This window comes from Engraulis encrasicolus, chromosome 4 (genome assembly GCF_034702125.1).
Source record: "Engraulis encrasicolus isolate BLACKSEA-1 chromosome 4, IST_EnEncr_1.0, whole genome shotgun sequence".
NCBI lineage: Eukaryota > Metazoa > Chordata > Actinopteri > Clupeiformes > Engraulidae > Engraulis > Engraulis encrasicolus.
In genome coordinates, this window is record NC_085860.1 from 1,197,501 (window position 1) to 1,220,489 (window position 22,989).

The following is a 22,989-nucleotide window of genomic DNA, read 5'->3' on the forward strand; positions in this document are numbered from 1 at the left end:
TTGTTGAAGCAAAAATAAATAAAAAATAAGAATAAAAATAAAATAAAAAAAATGGAATAAAAAGAATGGTATGTATATAAAAACTATGCTTTTGATGCAAAATTCAGTTCTGTGATGGCCGCTGCATAGAAACTGTTTTTCAGTCTGTTTGTCCTTGTCTTAATGGACCTGAATCTCCTGCCCGATGGCAGCAATTCAAAAAGACTGTGACCTGGGTGGGATGTGTCTCATCAGAATACACACACACACACAGATACAAACACGCACACACACACACACACAGACACACACACTGAATTGGCCGATTAGTACACAGGCTACTTGGCATCTGATGTGTGTCCTCAACCAAGCCCTTACCACAAACCTAACTTCAACCTAATTCCAACCTCATTGACTATGGTAGCCATATTGGTAGCCTGTAGCTGATGAGCATCTCCAGAGGTGCATCTTGCCACCAAGCAAGGCAGGCAGCCGCTTGGGGCCCCAAGCGCCTAGATAGTGAATAACAGCCCACATTTTACCACAGTAGTGGTGATTTGGGTTCAAATGCACATTCTTTTGCATTTTCGCTTGGGGCCCCATCTGACCCTAGAATCGCCTCTGAGTATCTCAATGTCTTTCCATGTGTATTGACCCGATAAACTCCCCCAAATCCAAACTGCAAACAGGTCTACAGGCCTGGTCAAGCATTATTTACACGTCATGCTCCAGGGATGTAAAGCCAGCTGTACATAATAATAATACTCAATACAAGAAATGCACTCAGAGAGTGCAGACCTCCACCAAGAAAGCTGTTTGTTAGAACATTTGACAATTTACACCCAATTTTTAGATGCGTCCTAGCATCTCTATAAGAGGGTATGTCCATCCGTCGGTCCGTCCGTCGGTCCGTCTGTCCATCTGTCCATCTGTCCGTCGGTCTGTCCATCCGAAACGCATTTTTTCGTCCAAAACACAGTCTTTGTCGCCTTTTTTCACATTACATTGAATTGTATTCATTAATTTACATCAATAAGCAACAAGTGGACGCATCTTTGCGTTAGAAACTGGAATGTCAACATTCGCACTGTCCCGCAATTCAATTTGCAGTCACTAGGGGCGTCTAGATTTGTACGCTATGGTGAAGAATTTTTTTTTTTAAGTCCTGGTTCAGGTTCGTGATCCGGATCACCATCAAAATTTAATCACTTGTTTCTTTGATCATTTCCAACAACTCCACAAAGTTTCAGCCAGTTTTTGAGTTACCCTGCTGACAAACAAACAAACAAACAGACAGACAGACAAACAGACAAACCAATGTGACTGAAAACATAACCTCCTTGGCGCAGGAAATAATACTCAACAGTGGTGTGTGTGTTTTATGAAATGTGCAGGTCACCCACCTGGTGATTAAGCGCCCTCCTTTCTTCCAATTCAAACCTGGAGACTACGTCTATGTGAACATCCCTGCCATCGCCAAGTACGAGTGGCATCCTTTTACCATCAGCAGCGCCCCAGAGCAGCAAGGTGTGTGTGTGTGTGTGTGTGTGTGTGTGTGTGTGTGTGTGTGTGTGTGTGTGTGTGTGTGTGTGTGTGTGTGTGTGTGTGTGTGTGTGTGTGTGTGTAAGTGTGTAAGTGTGTCTGTGCGTCTGTGTATATGTGTGTGTCTGTGTTTGTGTGTCTGTGTCTGTGTGTGAATTAACCTAGAAAAGGGCGAAAGTTGGAAGTAAATAGAGGGAAAGTACACAGTACTTGGTATCATTTGAGCCATAATTTTCTGTTTATCAAGAATGTTTGGTAGTGATATTGTGCAGATTTGTACCACAAAAACGGGGCCTTGAATGGACAATACGATACAAAGTAACTATTGGTACGATAATTACCCAGTGGGTTTCTAGGTGTAGTTTGCTAAAGTGGCTCAGCAGCTCTTCAGATTCCTATAGATAGGTTTTCCATTTACAAACATTCCTGATGTGAGGAGGGACAAGATGCTGAGCAGCTAACCACGTGAGCTCATTTTTCGAGTGACAGCAGTTTCCAACAATCAGAAGTTGAACAGTGCGCAGCCCGGGTCGCGCAGCCAGGGATTGTTTACAAACGGGACACCCATGTATAGCCTCCTCTGTGTTTCCCCAGACACCATTTGGCTGCATGTGCGCTCCATGGGCCAGTGGACCAACCGGCTGTACGAGTACTTTAGGCAGCCAGACCTGCAGGCCCTCAGCACCAAGAGGCTCACCGCCAGCCTCCGGAACCGCCAGCACCAGCACAGAACACAGGTCTCTCTTTAGAACATGGGCGGGGTGGGGGCCCATTTGAGAACCCCCCTGCTGTATAACACTCCTCACTATGCCTATGATCTAATGCCGAGGTGGTAATGCGGCCACGATGGGAGCTGCATCATTTTTCGGTAACACTTTACTTGACGCTGGTGTCATATGCATGTCATTACAGTGTCATAATAGTGTCATGACACAGTCATAGATAAGTCATAAACACTTTATGCCTCATAAACATTTTATGACTGTTGGACTTAAGTAACTTTGCCATAACCGAATGTCACTTAAGGCCAACAGTCATAAAATGTTTATGACATGCACATGATGTTTATGACGTGTGCATAACTGTGCCATGACACTGTTATGACACTGTAATGACATGCATATGACACCAGCGTCAAGTAAAGTGTTACCTATTCTTCTGCTATATGAACTCTGTGTCGTCAATTATTATATTATTTATTATATACGTATACCTTACTTACACTACATTACATCAGAGGCATAGTAAGGAGATGTGTAATGTAGTGTAGTGTAATGTAATGTAGTGTAGTGTACTGTAATGTAATGCAGTGTAATGTAGTGTAATGTAATGCAGTGTAATGTACTGTAATGTCATGTAGTGTAATGTAGTGTAATGTAATGTACAACCGGATAGCAAAGAAAGAAGGAAATATGTTGAGGGACAAATTACTGATCTATTACACCGAAAGATTGAATCATCAAAATTGCAGGCATATACACGTAAGGCCTATTTCTGTAATGTAGAGTTCTGTGAAATCATTGTATGACTTATGAGATCATGAAATACCCATTGTCAGTTTCTACCCAGCGGCCATTACAGCACTTAATTATGCTACCAAAGCATAGTTTTATACATACTTTTCTTTTTTAAATTTATTTATTTATCTATTTTATTGTGCTCAATTTCGTTGTGCTCGTCACAATGACAAATAAAAAAACAAAATATTCTGATGTATTCTGATATTCAATAAGCACACTTTGGCATTCCAACAATGACGGCTGTTGAGAAATTGACCATAAACACAACGCTCGATTAATTCACATGATACAGACATTTAACCACGTTGCATGAGTTAAAGATCAATCTAGATGGACCCAGAAGACATGTGAAACTGTCCTCTGATTACAGAAACGGAAAATATATCATCCTTTTTTAAAATTATGGGAGTCATCCACCCTCCATGCACCCTCCATGCACCCTCCATGCACCCTCCAGAAGATGAATATTTCAGCTTGCTTTATATTACTGGTCAGTCTAAAAAACAGTGTGCATGATGGTAAGGGGGTGCAGTAGCGCCTTGGTTATGATCTTCTTACTCACATAATAATAATAATAATAATAATAATAATAATAATAATAATAATAATAATAATAATAATAATAATAATGATAATAATAATTATAATAATACATTTATTTTATATAGCGCTTTTCAAGGCACCCAAAGATGCTTTACAGATAGGCCAAGGCCATAAACAAATAACATATAAACACTCAGACATACAGAGACTCAATACAAGTACAAAACAGGGACACAACAAAAATAGACGGCAGTGGAAAGTTTAAGTCCATGATGAAATGGAACAGTCACGTTTGGTGGAGATGATAAGCAGACCACGACAGGAGCAGTGATGGAAGGCCGTGGGGATACGAAAATACGGAACCTCCCGTCGTGGGGGGCGAGCTCGGCCAAGGGGAGGCAGGCGAACAAGCAGATGAGTTCTTTTAAATAACCGGCGAAATGCCGTGGACAGGGCCACCGAGACGCTGGTTAGGGAGGGAGACATCAACAGAATCCAGTCACGAGGCTGGACACCGCGCGTTGGTGATACCAGCAGCCACGCTGGCTGGCACATGACTCATTAAAATGAATGCTGAACGATATATACAGATTTTAAACAGCATACATACTGTAGCTACCAAGGCATTATATTTTGGAGCACAGCCTTTAGATATTGCCTCATACTGATGAAAAATGGCATTTTCTACTATGTTCCAACAGTGTCGTTCCATCATAAGACTGAAAAGGAAATAAAATGGCCAGCTTGCAGTCATGCTATGCCATCTATTAAGCATAACAAAAAGGAAAACAAGATGAAGAATACACCTACAGTTGAGCTGCTGAAATCATGCATTGCACAGATTAAAAAAAAAAGAAAACACGCCATGAGTCAGTGATTAACTGTTACGCTGCCTCCTTTGTCTTGTCTTTAGTCTTATCCAACTTTTAAAAACATTTTATTGGGCCTGTCCCAACTTTTTTGTCATTTGTTGCGAGGGTGTAATTTTAAATGAGCACATATTTTCTCAAAACAATAATTCAGCTTGGCTTTAACAACTGATATGTTGTCTTTGCACAATGCTCTGTCTTATTAACAGATTGAATGTTTTGAAAAGGAAAGCATTTTGATTTTATTCACAAAATACCAAGTGTCCCAACTTTTTTTGGAATCCGCTTTGTAGTGTAATGTAGTGTAATGTAGTGTAACCGCTAACCCATGACTGTCCTAAATGTGGTCCTGTCGCAGGAGGAGCTCTTCAGCTCCACGTCCTGGAACGGTGCGGTGGCCTCCAATAAGGACGATGACGTGGAGCTCACGCTGTACCGCACCAACGGCCCACGGGGATGTCCCAAGCCCACCGCCTCCTCTGATCACGTGACGCAGGTGGAGCAGGCAGACCTTCCGGTGGCCAGGGAGGCGAGTTGAGCAGGGCCTTATAGTTGCTTGGCAACAGTGCTACCAGTTTGGATGGGCTGTTTTCTGTTTCTGTTGCTTCTGTTGTAACACATTTTCACTTTTGCAGATTTCTCCCAAGTTGAGTGAAAACCACCGCTATTGTAACATAAAGGTAGGAGCAAGATATTATTTTTATTATTATAAAGACATTATTAATACTGTAGCGTCCGCCAAAAAAGTACTGACTCGGAGGTACCTTTTTCTGTGTTTTATTAACAACAACAATAACCTGAAGACAGAGCACTAAAACCTGTGACTTTTCTCAAGCCCGGCGCTTAACTGACTCACTTAGAACCTGGAGTCTCGGGACACTTCAGAACTACAACCCATTCCATAGCAGTCCCGTGGCCCATTCCTTCTATCCCTTTCTTCGGGTTTCAGTAAACGCACACCGTTTGAGGTGCGTACGGCGGACAAATAGACTCAACTTGAAAAAGAATGGTCGTCGCACACTCAGAACTTCATGCAGTTACATTTAATAAGACCAACGTTTCGGCTTACGCCTTCATCAGGGTCATCTTACACACAAACAGCTGAGTGTTCTTTTACAACATCACATTGATTAGCATGTGTTCATTGGGGGTGTGTCCCGTGAATCCCCAGTGCGTCATTACTTGCTCCCAATTGCAGTCAATCAGCTGGTATGGTAGGTCTACTCCTGTATCACAGGAAACGTAATAAAAAGACATACAAGGTTATTATACATATACACAATTACATACACATTGATATTTCACAATTCTGACAATCTTTTAATAAGTACCTTTATAGAAAACCTCTTAAATCGAAATCAACATTTAATCCACGAGGGTCAAGAGAATCCAGTCTGTGGATCCATTCTGCCTCTCTTTGTAATAGAATCCTATCTAGATCACCTCCCCGTCGAGGTTTCCACTTTTTCAATACCAATATAACACAAAGATGCGACTGCGTGTTCCATTTCCATAAAGTGACAGGCTAACGGGTACATGTCATCTTTTCGTCTAATCGTGCTCCTGTGTTCCGCTATCCTTTGTTTTAATTGGCGTGTTGTTTTACCAACATATACTTTCCCACAGGGGCATGTGATTAAATAAATCACCCATAATGACGCCTTTGATCAGAAAGTATGTGTTGGTAAAAAATGTTGGTAAAAAAAACAGTTCTGAGTGTGCGACGACCATTCTTTTTCAAGTTGAGTCCACTCCTTCTATCCCCCCAGCTGTCAGCCACCACTGTGTTAGTGACCGCTGTCCTGTTTCTGCTCATTGTCCCCTGGTCGCTACAATGCTGAAGATGTTAATAATGGCGTTCACCAACGTTCTTGTGTGATGTACATGTATTTTGTAACAGTAATGTAAATACTGTTATTATACGCACAGTGGATGTATCAGAGTGTTGTCTGTTCTTTGCTCTACAGGCTGTATGCTTTTAAGTCTTTTTTTTCTTTCAACATTAATGTTAAAGGAACAGTCCACCTCATTTCAAGAAATTGCTCATAGCCTATGTAGTTACAGTAAGTCCCAGTGAAATATGTTCATTGAAATGAATTTAATTCTGCGTAGAACAATTGTATTGTTATTCTCTGTGTTGTGTAGTGTTATGTGGACGGGCCATATGGAACCCCCACCCGTCAGATCTTTGCCTCTGAGCACGCGGTGCTGATTGGTGCTGGAATTGGCATCACACCCTTTGCCTCCATCCTACAGAGTATCATGTACCGGTGAGGACCACACACACACACACACACACACACACACACACACACACACACACACACACACACACACACACACACACACACACACACACACACACACACACACCACACACACACACACACACACACACACACACCACACACACACACACACACACACACACACACACACACACACACATACACACACACACACACACACACACACACACACACACACACACACACACACACACACACACACACACACACACACACACACACACACACACACACACACACACACACACACACACACACACATGTGATTACTTTTATTTGGACCCAAGAAGCAAGCATTAAGGTACAAGATCCAAATATTTTGGAATAGGCTATTGACGGGCTGGTAGATTTTAAAATACATACACACTTAAGTATTCCAGTATGCCAGCACACACATACACACACACACACACACACACACACACACACATACACACACACAGACAGACACTCACACACACACACACAGGCACACACATTATTAGTTTGTTGGCCAGCGCACTCAGCCCCTCATGCTCTGGCCTTGTCTCTACCGCAGCTACCGCATGAGGAAGCAGGACTGCCCCAACTGCAGCTACTCCTGGTGTGAGAACATCAAGGACAGCGAGATGAAGCTGAGGAAGGTACAGTACAGTACAGCTGCTTGCTGCTGCTCAAAGTTAACCCTACTAGTACGTAGACTTGGGCAAGTTACTCAAAAACTGGAATGAATTACTGATTGCATTGCAATATGTCAATTCCCTTACATTACAATATTACTATATTTAATATGTAAGGCATCACACTGTATGTAAATATGGATCAGTCTTTTTCACCTCCCGTCCACAGGGCCGGATTAAGATAGTAGCCTCTTACTGCAGCAGGGGTCGCCGGAGACCCTATTCACTTGCTGAAAATGCTTAACTACATCATAACAACATTGCTATGACATTACAGAGAGCCATAGTGCTGCGCTAAGGGGGAATAGCTTCTTTCTGACCCACCACACTGAACACCATTAAAATCCAGGTTACAGTAAAATGCATTTAATGAATGCATTACAATGTGCTTATGAATAGGGTGCAGGTAATCATGCATACAGATGATCCAGCACTGTGGGTTCAGATGGGTGGAAAGCTTTGTTGACCTGTGGTGGCTAGGTTTCATTCATCAATCCGCTGCATGTGATTTAGCATACAAAACTGTGTAACTAACCCACTGGCTGTCACAGGTTGATTTCATCTGGATAAACCGGGACCAGAAGTCGTTCGAGTGGTTTGTGAGCCTGCTGACCAAGCTGGAGATGGACCAGGCTGACATGGAGCCAGAGGGTTAGTCTGATGAGGGCAGTGAGGCACCACCCATGGCTTCTCAAGGACTGTGATATGGCCTAGCTGTTGAGCTACAGAGCCAGTACAAAGCACCACAGTTTGAAAGAACAGAGGTTCCCAAGCGTTACCATGCCAAGGTCCCCCCATACACCAGTAGATTCCAGCCAAGGCCCCCCTGACAAAGGTCAGGCCACACGATTTTTTTCTGTGCACCCCCTTTTTGTAAGTTAAGTGCATCCCGAAATCGATGCAACTACAAAAGAAAGTATAAGTAATATAGCAATGTTGACTGTAGCAAAATTAGGCCATTTTGTTTTGCAATATTTTTCCTTTCAACCTGCCACGGCCCACCTAGCACCCACTCGCAACACCCCAGGGGTCCCCAGCCCTCTCTTTGAAAACCGCTATGAAAGAACATTGTACAAGCGTACTTGCCTTAAAAAAAATATACAATCTCATCATCAAACAATATATTTATATAGTGCGTGTGTGTGTGTGTGTGTGCGTGTGTGTGTGTGTGTGTGCGTGTGTGTGTGTGTGTGTGTGTGTGTGTGTGTGTGTATTCTCAGGGCGCTTCCTGGAGATGCATATGTACATGACCTCTGCCTTGAGCAAAAACGACATGAAAGCCATTGGCCTGCAGATGGCGCTAGACTTGCTGGCGAAGAAAGAGAAGCGTGACTCCATCACCGGCCTCCGCACTCGCACTCAACCTGGCAGGCCCGAGTGGAGCAAGGTAGGTCTACAGTAGTGTTTCTCAACGGGGGCTCTGCAGCCCCCGGGGGGCGTTGAGAAGGAGGCAGCTGAGAGGGGCTGGTGCTTAGTTGCCATTGGGGGACATTAGTCCATTTTATTGTTAATACAGGGTGGCATGGGCAGTCTTATGATGAGGTCCAGGGGGCGTTTATATAAAAAAAAACGTTGAAAACCACTAGTCTACAGTATAGCATGGGTGGGGAGCCTATGGTCCAGGGGCTGTTTACTACCCTTGTCTTATCGTATCCTTATCCCTTATCCCTTATCCTTATCCTATCCTTATCCTGTCTTATCCTGCCCCCGATATAATTTTAAGGTTATGCAGTTTCACGTCAAATATGACTTGTTTTGTAAAGCAATCTTAGAAATTACATTTGCAATAAAATTAAGTTGTATTTTGAGGGGACCTAGTGAAGGTGGGGTCTGTTGTAAAGATGGCCACCTTCAATATAGGCCTAAAGTGCAGGGGGAAATTCTGCTCTGTGTTCATACAACAGCCCTTGGAGGACTTTGAAAATAAGTTTGAAGTGGCCCTTCAAATGAAAAAGTTTCCCCACCCCTGGTCTATAGCCTACACTGCACCCAAACAAGGACGGACTGTACCAGGATACAGAGATGTTACTACTGTAGTGTACCTTGAAAGCATAACAAGATGTCTCCAAAATGTACCCCACCCTCCTAACCCTAGCCCAGTATAACAATGTAGAAAGGTAACACCACAGTCTAGTAAGGACGATGTAATAACAGTATAAGAAAGTGCTAGAGTGGCCCGCAGCTAGTGCTGAGTGGTGTGTGTGTGTGTGTGTGTGTGTGTGTGTGTGTGTGTGTGTGTGTGTGTGTGTGTGTGTGTGTGTGTGTGTGTGTGTGTGTGTGTGTGTGTGCAACTGCAGTGCTGCTGAAAGCCCAACCGCACCCCACGTGCGTGCGTGCGTGTGTGTGTGTGTGTGAATAGTCTTTACTGTCCTCCCAAACCATAACTCTTTGTTGTATGGTGTCAGGTGTTTCAGAAGGTGTCTGAGGAGAACAAAGGGAAGGTGCACGTGTTCTACTGCGGTTCTCCCATGCTGGCCAAGCTCATCAAGGCCCAGTGTGAACACTTTGGGTTCCACTTCTACAAGGAGAACTTCTGAGACACTCATCGTCAGGGCTTTCTCTCTCTCTCTTACTCTCTCTTACTCACTCTCTCTCTCTCTCTCTCTCTCTCTCTCTCTCTCTCTCTCTCTCTCTCTCTCTCTCCCCTCTCTCTCTAACACACACACACACACACACACACACACACACACACACACACACACACACACACACACACACACACACACACACACACACACACACACACACACATTGTCAATCACTATTCCACACACGCTCCACTCCAGTCCAGTCACTCCAACATACACTCAGTCACTCAAGCATTCACACACAAAGGTGCCCTGGACTGTGACCAATCCAACCTCATCTGTATACAAGGGCCTGAGGGACTCTTCACTAGAGTCCTTCATTGGCTACGTTTACATGATGTTTTTAAATCCGACTGATTAATTCTGAATTAAATAGATTGAAATTAAAGTTATTTAAAGTTACACATGGCACTTTCCCTTAATTCTGAATAAACGTCTGGGGAAAAGAAAGCATTGCGATTTGACAGAGGACACACATGCTGAGCGAACCAAATAAGGCGTGGGGGCGTGGTCGCCAACCTCCAGTACCACCGGGACAGCTGGAGTGGCATTCTCGAAAGCGTCTTTGCTAACGATAGCAACGTCCTTCGTAAGAGCGACTCAACTCTCTCTCGACAGCGACGCTTACCACTAAATTCAAGGGAATGGTGTTAAGACGGTCTTAAGACAAGAATCGAGAACCGGACCCCTGGTCATCTTCAGCCCCAAAATATTTACCTCAGCCTGGGTCAAACCTTAGCACATGGCCCTATGGCCCTGGATCATTTACAATGCTTACGTTAGCTTACCCGGCTAGCTTAGAAAAACGAGTGGTCAAAGGGTAATGTGGAGTAACTTTGTTGTGCTACATCAGTTCGTGGTGCATTTTTACATCAATATATGGAGGCTACAACATTTATAGTCACTTAGGCTCTTTAAATTAAGCAAGAACTTTCATGTAAGAAATCGACCGGAATAGAAGTCCACCATTTTTTCCTTCCGGAAGAGTCTCTCATGGATCTTGCGTCATCGTGTGCCTAACGAACATGCGTGGAACGACCAGAATTGTTGTTAAAGTGGAATAAAAGGTTACATGGCAGAGGGGTGTTTATTCGGAATTAAAAGAGGAATAAACCACCCACTTTGATCGGAATTAAGTTAAATTCAGAATAAACTTAATTCTGGTTCGGTAAGTGTTTACATGACGTATTTAAAGCGGAATTAAGCTTTAATCAGGTTTAAAGTTTGTTAAATCTGATTTAAAATCGTTATGTAAACGTTAGGACTGTCTCCTCCAGTAAGGCCCTTTTTATCAGAGGTGGCCAAAGGAAACGTAGAAGTAAACTTATGGTGTAAGTGCAAGACTAGCAAATGAAATTACACACACAGTTACACCAGTCATTGCATTATATCAGAGGTGGCCAAAGGAAACGTAGAAGTAAACTTATGGTGTAAGTGCAAGACTAGCAAATGAAATTACACACACAGTTACACCAGTCATTGCATTATACCTAATGACTAGATGTTTTTGATACTGAAAAAAAAGATAAAAGCCTGAAGATTTTTTTTTTTACCCAATTAGCACAGAATCTGGTACACCACACCTGCAGCCCAGTTACTCACTTAAAGTTACTTGTGTTGGAAGGAAACTATGGCAGGTTCTGTTTTTTACAATAGCCTACCTTTACTTTGACCACCTCTGCTTTTTCAAAGTTCAAAAAGTTCAAAGTTCTTAATTTGCCATTTGTGCATGGACTCGTAGTCCAAGCACATAGGAACGCTTGTGCAGGCCGTCTGAATCAATAAATACATAAAATTAAATAGCAAAAGAGGAAAAAGACAAAATACATTTTAAAAAGTGATAAAAAAAATCAAAGAGATCAATAGAATTCTAAGAAATCAAAGTGGGTCAAGTGAGTGTGGATGTTTTATATGGTTGGTTGTTTTTTTTGTTTCCATTTTATAATGTATAGGCTACAGTATTTATGTCTTGTTGATAATCTGGACCCTGAGTCTGTTCAATAAAGAATATATATTAAATGGGTGGGATTTAGTATGGTGGATACTTATTATATTGTCTCTTTGTGTAAATGTTGTTCATAAGATGTTCTATGTCTTGTACTTATTGGTAGTATTTACTTTTATCTCGTACATACTATACATGTGGTGTTCCTTGATGAAGTTGTGATGTGACATGAATTTTCTAGACCCACAACACCAGTATCTGTAGTATCATATTGCTTACCGAGATACATGTGGTATTTAGAACAGAAGTATACTTTTTTCCCTTTTGTGGTCAATACAGTACAGTCTTGCTCTGTCAGTTACACACAGACAGTGATCCAGATTATCAATTCTGCCAGTCTGGACTAGTAAAGCTTTATATTTGAATTCTATTTCTGCCATGTTTGCCATTGCCTTCTTTGTTTTGTTTTGCTTTGCTAAGTAAGCACATGTTTATGATGTAATACTATTAGGCTACATAATTTGTAACAATTATTATGTTATTTATTATTAATCACTTTATTGTTGCTAGTTCATCACTGTTACTTGTCCTGTCTTGCACTTTAATGTCAGTCTGTAAATATCAGCCTTGTGTCTATGTCCTGACATGGTATATAGAGAGAAACATAATTTCATTTTCCTTGTATGACTTGTACATATGAAGAAAGTGACACTAAAGCTGACTTGACTTGACTTTTAAATGCTGAAAACTGTTATTGTGAAAATGTGCATATTTTATATTAAATACTTCTCGTTTGTGTAGTCTATTTAATGACTTCTTGACATTTTATATTTGTAGTAAAAACCATTTCACTGTGTAATATGAGATGGGTTGGGTCTCTATATCATATTCATGATGCATACTGTAGTATGCCACGGTATTGAGAGGAATGAAATTGATGTTTGGGTCTGTAGTTTCCAGGACATTACAGGTCAGGGCCACATAATTTCGGCCATCCTGTGACCACTTACATTTATTTCCGCTAATCAAAGCGTTGCCACACATCATTGGTGTAAGAGCATGCCCATCACCACTGACGGCTCGCTCATTGGCTCACATGACTCCCTCCTTTGTCAACACTGGGGCGCGCTGTCTAGAATGGGAATACTCGTAATATGACAGTGGTGCGTTACCTTGCCATGAATAAAGGCCTTACATTAGCGCTGCTCACCGACAGTTGATCGGAGTGACAGTTCCACTGAATCTGCTGGTATACTGCATGTCACTGGTGCGAACAGTCAGTCACAACATCTGCATGGGTAGGTGCATTTTGTCGCGCGTAAAGCTATGCTTTGTGTATGTCGAGAGACTCAAATCGTAATCTGAAACGATGGATTATTCTAAAACCCCAGAGCACTTAGCAATAACGTTGTAGATTCAATTGCAGCAATGGATGGACGGGATGAGAGACATCTGGATGTTAGTGGGATAATATCAGCTTTAAATTGTAGTGAGTTACCGTGAAGAAAACAGTGATAACTTGCCATTTTCGGCGTTTTTGAACGGGCCCATGTGTATCAGCAATGTATTATCATTGAGGTTTGTATGCTTTGTCTTGTATCCTTTGTCTGGAAGGTATAATGTCTGATCCATCTGCTTGCCCGCGCCCTTTCCCTCGCTCATCTTACTGGCAAGATTTGCCTGCGAGTTCATCGACAACATGCAACCCGATGACAGTCACAACTGTCTATGTTCCAGGCAGTGGCCCAAGCAAGCTGGGCTATCAGCATATCCGTCGCCGTTGGCGCAGTGAAATCTCAGCAGTGCCATTTGCCTGGAGAGAGTCAGGGAGGGGGGACAGAGGGAGGAAACGTTGTCTGAAATGATTACCAGTCTCTCCTAGGTTAATGATATCTATATTTGGAGTTGCTGCACACAGTAAATACTGCAGTGTTACTTAAACACTATTCTGAGCACATATGGACCCACTGGATTGTAGTGTTAAATTGTAAGTCTTTGAGTGTTGAATTAACACTGCAAAGGCCTATGCTCTAAAATGGTGTTAATACAACTCAAAGTGACATTTCCACACTCAAGAGTTGAATTGAACACTAAGTCGAGTGGAACCTTATGCTCAGAACAGTGTTGCGTATTTTACTGTGCATGGTTAGGAAATAAATCATGTAGGAAAGCAGCAAGAACGAGCATAAAGTAGAATAAAGGAGCAATAGCCTCTTTACTTATGTGGGCTATGTGGAGAGGTAAGTCGCTGTCCATGGTGATGAAGATCTAAAGGGAATGTACCTCAGTCACATACTGTATAGTCTACCAGGGATGGATTACTGCACTGGCCTACCGGGCCTGGGCCCAGGGGCTCTAAGAACCAAGGGGGCCCTGAAGCTCATGCCTTCACACAAAAATACCACTTCATTATTGGTCTATTGATGCTCTCATATTGTATTTAATTGCACTTTTAACTATCATATTTTCACATTTTTAACCCCCAACAATAAATGCTCTCTAACGTCTTCGCTAAACACCTAAACCTGTTGGAACCTCACCATTCCATAGAGAGGGGGCCTTTCTTGTTGTCTGGCCCAGGGGCCCATGGAGTCATAATCCGTCCCTGTAGTCTACCGACACATGATGGACGGAAGAGGATGTAAAATGGAAACATTTAGACAAATATTTGTTCATTGTAGGTACTGTGCTTCAATGGATTTTTACTTGACTGACTGTTTAATACACATTAGTGCATGCACATGGGATTTAAATAATGTTGTTTTGTGTCCAGAGAAACATAGACTGATATCTGATTCTTATAAATGTAATTTATATATTCTCTAATTTCATGCCATTTTCTGATTTTGTTATTCCATGGCTTCCAAATTCTGAGCTAGCCACTCTGCATACCTCAAATATGTATCTTCTTAGTCAATCTATTAAACTTTTTTAAAAATATCTTAACTGTTAAAGCACAATGAGCTGTATGTCGTCTATGACTTGTTGTGCCATACAATAAAGTTATTATTAGCAGCAGCATGACTGTCTACCATGCACAGTAATATTCCAGAAGATTTACTTATTTAGTTTGGTTTTCTGTTCTGTACCATCTATTCTCCATGGGTATTCTGAGGCTTTCTTCTCTTTTCTTCTGTGCACAGGTAGGACGTGAGGATGCGTTGCCTGGTGGCACGGGTGAACTACAAGACCCTGATCGTGATCTGCGCCGTGTTCACCCTCATCACCATCCTCCTGTGGAACCGCTGCTCCAGCGAGCTGCCCCCGAGCGCCCCCCAACCCGTGCGCCCCGCCTCTGCCTCCTCCACCCCCGAGCCCGAGGTGGAGGCGGACGGTGGGGGGGTGGACCAACCAGAAGCCCCCCCTGTGGCCCGGGAGGTGCCCTATGAGGAGATTGAGTGTCTCATCAATGAGGACAGCTCCATCAAGGGCCGGAGAGAAGGGACCGAGGTCTTCCTGCCTTTCAGGTATGGGTCAGTGACGTTTCAGCAGTAGCACGGGTCGGTCAGGGCGGGGCAACAACAGCCAGTGTAAAATCCATTGTATGGATTTTTTAGTTTGTTTGATTGTTGTTAGTGGACAATCTAAGAAGCATATCCATTGTAGCATATCAACCACCAATTACTTTATGGGCATAAGATTTCGTTGTGCCATCTGACATCTATGCCCCCCCAATATTCTTTGACCCGTATATAGCACCAGACAACTATACTGTAATTGAACTAACAATCACAATCGGCAATAAACATTGATGAACAATATGGCTATACTACTGTAGTCGTTATCATTTCTTTTACTGTTATTACTACTATCTACTTTGTGAACTTTTACTCTCTCTAGCCTACTGTGTGTATTGTTCCTTAAAATCCCATTGCCACATGAGGCCTTTCTGCCCTTCAGGTAGGGTGCTTGATAGCACCCAAGTGATCCTCCTTTCCTCACCAGAATTGAACTGCCACGCACACCAAATTCTTTGAAGTGCTTTGAGCGAGTATGAAAGTGAGCCATATAAATGCGCTGTATTTATTTTTTTATTTTTCTGTCAGCTGGGTGGAGAAGTACTTTGGCGTGTACGGCCGGCTGGTGCAGTATGAGGGTGCGGATCGCTTCGAGTTCTCCCACAGCTACTCACGGGTGTACGCCCAGCGAGAGCCCTACCACCCCCACGGAGTTTTCATGTCCTTCGAGGGCTACAACGTGGAGCTGCGCGAGAGGGTCAAGTGCATCAGCGGAGTAGAGGGTGAGTAGAGGCAACAAGCAGATGTTTAATTCCACAAATCAGTGCATAAAGGTTTAAGCTTAACCCGTTAAAACACTGTGTTATAAAGGTGTTGTTACCGGAATGGCAATGACCGAGTCGTAGTGCATTACTAAAGGCCCTGTGTTATGTCATAGTAGAGTAGTACTATGGTAATTAACCTTTCAATGACTATTACAGCGTGCCTCAGATGGTACGGCATGCGTTATGGGGCTACAGCCTCAATCTGTGGCCCAGCCGTGGCTCTAACACTGGACTTCTACGCTGGCTACCCGGGTTTGATTCTGGCCTGGGACATTTGCTGATCCTTCCCCGTCTCTCTCTCCCACTCTTTCTCCTCCACTGTCTCTCCTCCACTCTCCTATCTCAAAAAATGGCTTAAAAATTAAAATAAAATTAAAATTAAAATTAAAATTAAATTAAAAATATATGTTTTTTTTAATCTGCATCAGTGAAGTAGAGGGTGAGCAGTGGTCTAAAAGGGACACTACAGGATTTTTGGCAGGCTACAAAAAGGCCGTTCACTTGCGCTAGCCTAGCACCGGCGACTTCTGCCATTACAAGGACTGCTCGGAATATCAAAAAGTGTATACACACATCTGAAACACTCTGGCTAAACAGGAAAGTGGGTCCTATATTTTTTTTTAAATCATGGTGTGTCGCTTTAAGCTGACAGTGCCTATCAGTGAAGTAGAGGAGTGGTGTCACAGCTTCAACCTGCACCATTGGAGTTAAAGGCTGAGTAAAAACCTTTGGCCAAAATAGTGTCATTTTTTCATATATTAAACAGTATGTTATCACACTTTTAGCAATATACGATTTGCAGAACTTATATTACACTACAGTACACAGTAGCACTAAAGCAGAAGCATGGTATATGATCTATGGTAGGCCTATATAAAACAGTATGAGTGCAGGGGGTTATCTTATAGTGGAATAAGATACGTACATCAAGCCCATACTTTTCCTGGATCCATGTGACATCAGGTTAACGCGACTTTTGGAGACCTTCAGTAAGGAGACCTTTGAAGACTTTAGGTTGAGAATAAAAGGAGGGCACATTGAGCTCTTAAGGGGGATTCATACTAGTCGTGAGTGGTGCTAGTCTCCTTCATACTTCACTCACGACGATGGCGCGCGCCGTCACGTGACCTAAAATTTCGACACGCCCCCCGTCGTAAGCTCAAAATTCGGCGCGTGTCGCCACGTCGTGCACACGAGGATTTTTCTAACTTGTCGTGCGCCACCAGCGACCACGCAGATAGGCAGACAAAGCAGGAGTTGCGAAGAGAGGCTACAACTACTGCAGGCTACTACAGAATGGATCCTGCACCATTTTAAGGATAATAAAATGTCATAGAGAGTTATTTTATCTTCTCTCTTAAATGTTGTTCAGTGAAACAATTGTTTACTTTGTTCAGAAGCACGTTGTGTTCGGCGATATATTTAAAAATTCTGCCGCCAGAACAATGCTCTCACATGGTCTTGGAATGATCTGGCAATGTAGGCTACAACAAAAAAATATATGTTTCAATGTGGTAAGTCACAAGTCAGACGTTCAGTAGCCCTACAGCAGCCGTGTTTGGCTTTCTATTTTATGCATCCGTAGAACTCACGCTGCGAGTTGCGAAAGAAACTGCCGTTTCTCTCATGAACAGCAGAGGGCACTTCCGACAATGCGAGCGAAAGCCTTCTGAAGTATGAATAGTCTGTCGCAAGTGATGACGTCATTAATGGTTCTCGCGCCACACGCGACAAAATGCGCACGTGAAGTATGCAGAGCCCTTTAGGAGAAGATTTTTTAGCATAGTATCCTGTCTGAAACTCTTGTGGTCTTGTCTGCCCCCTGGTGTCCACCAGGTGTACCCGTGTCTACCCAGTGGGGTCCGCAGGGCTACTTCTACCCCATCCAGATCGCCCAGTACGGCCTGAGCCACTACAGCAAGAACCTGACAGAGAAGCCGCCCAGTATCGAGCTCTACGACCGGGCCGAGGGAACAGCGGGAGGACCCGGCCCCTGGACGGTTCCAAAGGGATGCTCCCTCACTAGAGCAAGTGACGGCATGGTGTCTATGTCCTCCGTACGACAGTTCACTGCTCCAGGTGAGAGTTGCCAGCTCCCGTCATGACAAACTGGTCACAGTGTTTCCCACAGAACATTAGAACAACGGTAGAGCACGCGTCTGCCATGCGGCCGACCCGGGTTCGATTCCCAGTCCGGGTCATTTGCCAACCCTTCCCCATTCACTTCCTGTCCACCTCTCAGACTATCCTATCATCAATAAAGACCAAAAAAAATCTTTAAAAAAAACAAAACATTAGCTAGTCAAGGTAGGTGGGTGGGGGGGTTAGACGGTATCTAAGATAAATTACTATCATAGTTAGACATGGTTATGTGGTGCTGTTTCATATGAAATGCGATATGAAATCCCCAGAAAATAGATTAAGCATATACAAATACAGATACGTTCATACAATTTCTGTAGAGCAACCTTAGAAATTACCTTCGCAATTAAAACAATCTTTTCAGAGGACCTACCTAGTCAAGGCGGTAGGTGTTTGTTCTCAAGGTGCCGGGGGGAAACCCTGGCCCATGTGCCTGGCCCTGGTCCTTAACCCCCCCCCCCCCCCCGGGGATCAATAAAGGTACTCTACTCTACTCTACCATGCGCAAGTTAACATGAAGGATCGCTCATCTGCCTCCGTCAGGGATTTTGCCTCTCTTCCATTCATTTCTCTTCCATCTCATTCTATTCCTCCTATTTCATACACTCTCTGACCCCATTGGTGCGCTTAATTCCACCTACTGTGTTTTCCCATGTGGGACGTCCAAATACACACACCAGACCTATTACACACACATGGTCATGGCTATGCCCATAGCCACACATGACTTTAACTACGGTCCTTTGATGTTATTCTCTTGTAGAGACTGGCCCTGGCATCACTCTGGCTCTAGGAAACTCCAAAGACTTCGTCCTGTCCTTTGACGTGAAGTTCCTGACCAACGGGAGTGTGTCTGTGGTGCTGGAGACTTCGGAGAAGGGTCCTCCGTTTGTCATCCGCTATGTCACCAGTCCCCTGCTGCTGGCCTTCAAGGACCGCGAAGTCACCTACGGCATCGGATCGCGGGCCACCTGGAGCACGGTGACACGCGACCTTCTCACAGACCTGCGCAAGGGCGTGGGCCTTAGCACCAGCAAAGTCGTTCGGCCGGTAAAAATGACCTTGAAGAAGGTGGTGGAGCTTCAGCTGCGGGGCTCCGGCTTCATCTCCAACGTCTCCATCGCCTCCACCGCCCACCGCGCCGCCTTCCTCTCCGCCAGCCAATGGCTGGTGCGCAACCAGGACGAGCGCGGCGGCTGGCCAATCCGCGTCACCCGCAAGCTCGGGGAGGGCTTCCGCGCGCTGGAGCCTGGCTGGTACTCGGCAATGGCACAGGGTCAGGCCATGTCCACGCTAGTGCGTGCCTACCTGCTCTCGCATGACCCCGCCTTCCTCTCTGCGGCCCTGCGCGCCACCGGGCCCCTCAAGCGTTCCCCGGAGCAGCACGGCGTCAAAGCCGTGTTCATGAACAAGTTCGACTGGTACGAGGAGTACCCCACCGCGCCCAGCTCCTTCGTCCTCAACGGCTTTATCTACGCACTGATCGGGCTGTACGATGTGGCGGAGACGGCGGGCGACAAGCTGGGCCGCGAGGCTGGCGTGCTCTTCAGCCGGGGCATGGAGTCCCTCAAGGCCATGCTGCCGCTCTTCGACACGGGCTCGGGCACCGTGTACGACCTGCGGCACTTTGTGCTGGGCACGGCGCCCAACGTGGCCCGCTGGGACTACCACACCACCCACATCAACCAGCTGCAGCTGCTGGGCTCCATAGACAACGCGCCCATCTTCAGGGAGTACCTGAGGCGATGGAAGACCTACCTGAAGGGAGGACGCGCCAAGCACAACTGACAAGGGGGGCTGTTCACACACACACACACATGTACACACACACCAAAAATTGTGGCAATAATGCACAAACTAGGTTTTAAGTGAAGCAACAAGAGTGTCATTGAAGAATATTGTTTTAATCATAAGACTGACATGTACTACGAACATTATGTCCAAGAACAGGCCATTCACACGTCAAGAATCACGAAGATGGCAACAATATGCCCATTACAAGTGTAAAAAGCTAATGAAGTATGACATCTTTTCATGTCTAATTAATTATGATTTGGCTGGCAGTATTTTCATTATTTCAGAATTACAGGTGATCCCAACATTTTACAGCTTTTCATTGTCTTTTTTTAGATCATATGTGAGAGTGAAAGTGAGTGTTGCTTTTTTCTTAAAGGTACACTGTGCAGGAAATTGTCAAAAAAGGTACTGCAACTATTCTGCTCATTGAAACTGGGTTGCCTATTGCCAAATTTGATCTTTTCATGAAAGTTTACTGAGTAATAAACTAATATTTTCTTATATGGCCTCAGTACAGTCATTTTTGCCGCTAAAAATTGCTATTTCTGGAAATTCAAAATGGCAGACCATGGAGAAGATCCCCCTTTTCATGTATGAAAAGTGCTATTTTTCCAGTCATAATGAATACTTAGAAGTTGATGGTGGTGGTAAGTATTCATGAAAAAGGTAACATTAGTGAATGGGTAGCATGAATTCTGGAAATAAACAACTAAACATCTTACACAGTGTACCTTTAAGATACAGCTGTTGTTGCTTGGCGTACTGTACTGTAGTGGTTGTAGTTATAGATGTTGGTAGGAATGGCACTTACCATATGTCTGCGTATAGGACTTTTCACATGTCTGTGCTGCCTTCTTCTTTGTAAAACATTGCAAGCCAGTTAAACATACAAAGGTAAGTTCCCCTGATGCTTTAAGTTTTCAAAATGTACTCTTAAACTTGAGGCTTAACTCAAGGCTTTCTCAAGTTGAGTTAACGTTGAAACTGAAGGCAACAAGGCAACTTACTTTTTTACATTTAACTGGCTGCAATGTTTTACAGTATGTGTTTCACTACTGGTTTCCAACCTCCGCCCTGCTGCTCAGCTGTATTGAAACTAGGGATGCAAATGATTAATCGATTAATCGACTTTAATCGATCAATGCTTTAATCGATTAAAAAACATAAATTGCAATTAATCGACAATTCAACTGACAAGAGACCCAGGTGAAATGGGCATGTGAAGAGTGTTTGTGAAGAGGGGTGTGAATAGTGGGAATATTTTAAATCACATTTGGATTAAAGAATTGAAGTAGAATTAATTTAAATGTGGTATTTTATCTCAATTTTAAATTAAAATTTTTAGATTTAGTCTTTTTTTTTTCTAGCAACATTGAGATTTCGGGGGGAAAACGCCGCTTATCAATTAATCGTAAGTCGATCGATAAGGCTATCAACTAATGATTAATGAATTAATCGATAATTTGCATCCCTAATTGAAACAGCTACTGTATCTACACCTACAGAGTGAAGTACATCTGTCCAAATGCTTGGATTCTGTTGTGTGCAGCTTTTAGATTGTAAAAGTGAGGTCTTGTTGTGGCAGGCCAGCACAGAAAATATCAAAGTCCGCATGATTTTTTTTTACATTATAACTAGGGCTGTCAAAATGAACCTGTGATTAGACTAATGCAATCCATAATTGCGATTCATTTTTTAAATCATTTAAAGGATGACGACACCTAGTGAGGCAAAGCTGGGGTGTCCAAATGAACCTGTTAGAGAAATGCATTCATCATCTGCAATATAATAAATTTGGCCTGGGAAATCCCATGTTGCTTTCCACGATCATTCCAATCAATCGTAAACTACACCTCTCCTATGGGACATTACACAGGTGGTCCCCAGACTATATCTCACTTATGATATAAGCTGGTAATAACCAGGCAATAATGACTTAGTCCCTACCCATATTAGTAGCTCCTCGCTGATGAGTCATTTATCAGCCACGAGGCTGATTAGATGAAGCGTTCTCTAGCTCTACATGTCAGTTTTAGTCAGATTGGCTTTCTTTACTACACAATTACATCAATTTGTTTCTACATAATAGGAGCAAAGTGAATAGATCTGTTTTTATACCATTCACAATAACATGGTTAGAAAGGTGTCAAAGGATGACATCACTGCAATGGAATTATTTATAAGTTGCAAGTAAGGAAAAGAAGCACATAGCTAATTGATGTGAGCAAGTGTCTGTGTCTGTCTGTCTATCCATCTGTGCAAGTGGCATCAGTAGTGTCTTTGAATTCAAAATGTTGGACAATGGTGTGTGCTATTAACCTGACTCTCGCGCAGATGGATTGTCATCCCACGAAGTGTAACGAAGATGCACGAAGCACTAGGGGTCTCGCGAGAGCCAGGCTAGTGTGCTATGTGTGCAAGCATCAATTAAAAGACTACAGTCATTTCCATGACAGGAGCTCTGAGGAGCAATGAATATACACACACCCCACTCATCACTATCACCTCCACCACCATAACTAGGGGCAGAGGCGTTTCTAGGGTCACCTGGGGCCACAAGCAAAAATCCAAAGGAATGAACATTTGAACCTAAATCCCCACTAATATTGTTTGGCTCCTCGTTTCATTGCATGTATTCGGTGAGAGGGCCCTTCAGATAGCCTTGTCAGCAACCCTGATCAGCATAGTCATGCACCGCCCTCCACACATACGCACTGCTGCACTTCCTTATTTGTGAAGTATTGTGAGAAGCACAAGCCCAAGATGACAGGAAGAGATCACTCTAGAAGATTTGGATAGCACTTTAAACACAAA

The 22,989-nt window shown here is 43.5% G+C and overlaps 2 protein-coding genes across 2 annotated transcripts in view; both read left to right on the forward strand.

Moving 5' to 3' along the window:
- nox5 (NADPH oxidase, EF-hand calcium binding domain 5) overlaps window positions 1-9,967 on the forward strand; it is a 16,918-nt gene extending 6,951 nt beyond the window's left edge. Inside the window, 9 exon segments of the mRNA XM_063195933.1 lie at window positions 1,374-1,506; window positions 2,116-2,258; window positions 4,812-4,982; window positions 5,089-5,133; window positions 6,599-6,723; window positions 7,301-7,395; window positions 7,935-8,072; window positions 8,642-8,808; window positions 9,827-9,967. Of these exon segments, the coding sequence (XP_063052003.1) occupies window positions 1,374-1,506; window positions 2,116-2,258; window positions 4,812-4,982; window positions 5,089-5,133; window positions 6,599-6,723; window positions 7,301-7,395; window positions 7,935-8,072; window positions 8,642-8,808; window positions 9,827-9,958 (1,149 nt within the window). The 3' untranslated portion in view covers window positions 9,959-9,967.
- Window positions 9,968-13,123: 3,156 nt separating this feature from the next.
- glcea (glucuronic acid epimerase a) lies at window positions 13,124-22,469 on the forward strand. The gene is made up of 5 exons (XM_063195934.1): window positions 13,124-13,252; window positions 15,098-15,421; window positions 16,001-16,194; window positions 18,073-18,315; window positions 19,142-22,469. The coding sequence occupies exons 2-5, from the start codon at window positions 15,111-15,113 to the stop codon at window positions 20,164-20,166; spliced, it is 1,773 nt and encodes a 590-aa protein (XP_063052004.1). The 5' UTR covers window positions 13,124-13,252; window positions 15,098-15,110; the 3' UTR covers window positions 20,167-22,469.
- The last annotated feature ends 520 nt before the right edge of the window (window positions 22,470-22,989 follow it).

Bases quoted from the DNA above. Each gene is read 5' to 3' on its own strand.
- glcea (XM_063195934.1), top strand. From the start codon at position 15,111: ATGCGTTGCCTGGTGGCACGGGTGAACTACAAGACCCTGATCGTGATC. The intron at 16,195-18,072 runs GTGAGTAGAGGC...GGTGTCCACCAG, and splicing joins GTGCATCAGCGGAGTAGAGG to GTGTACCCGTGTCTACCCAG. The intron at 18,316-19,141 runs GTGAGAGTTGCC...ATTCTCTTGTAG, and splicing joins ACGACAGTTCACTGCTCCAG to AGACTGGCCCTGGCATCACT.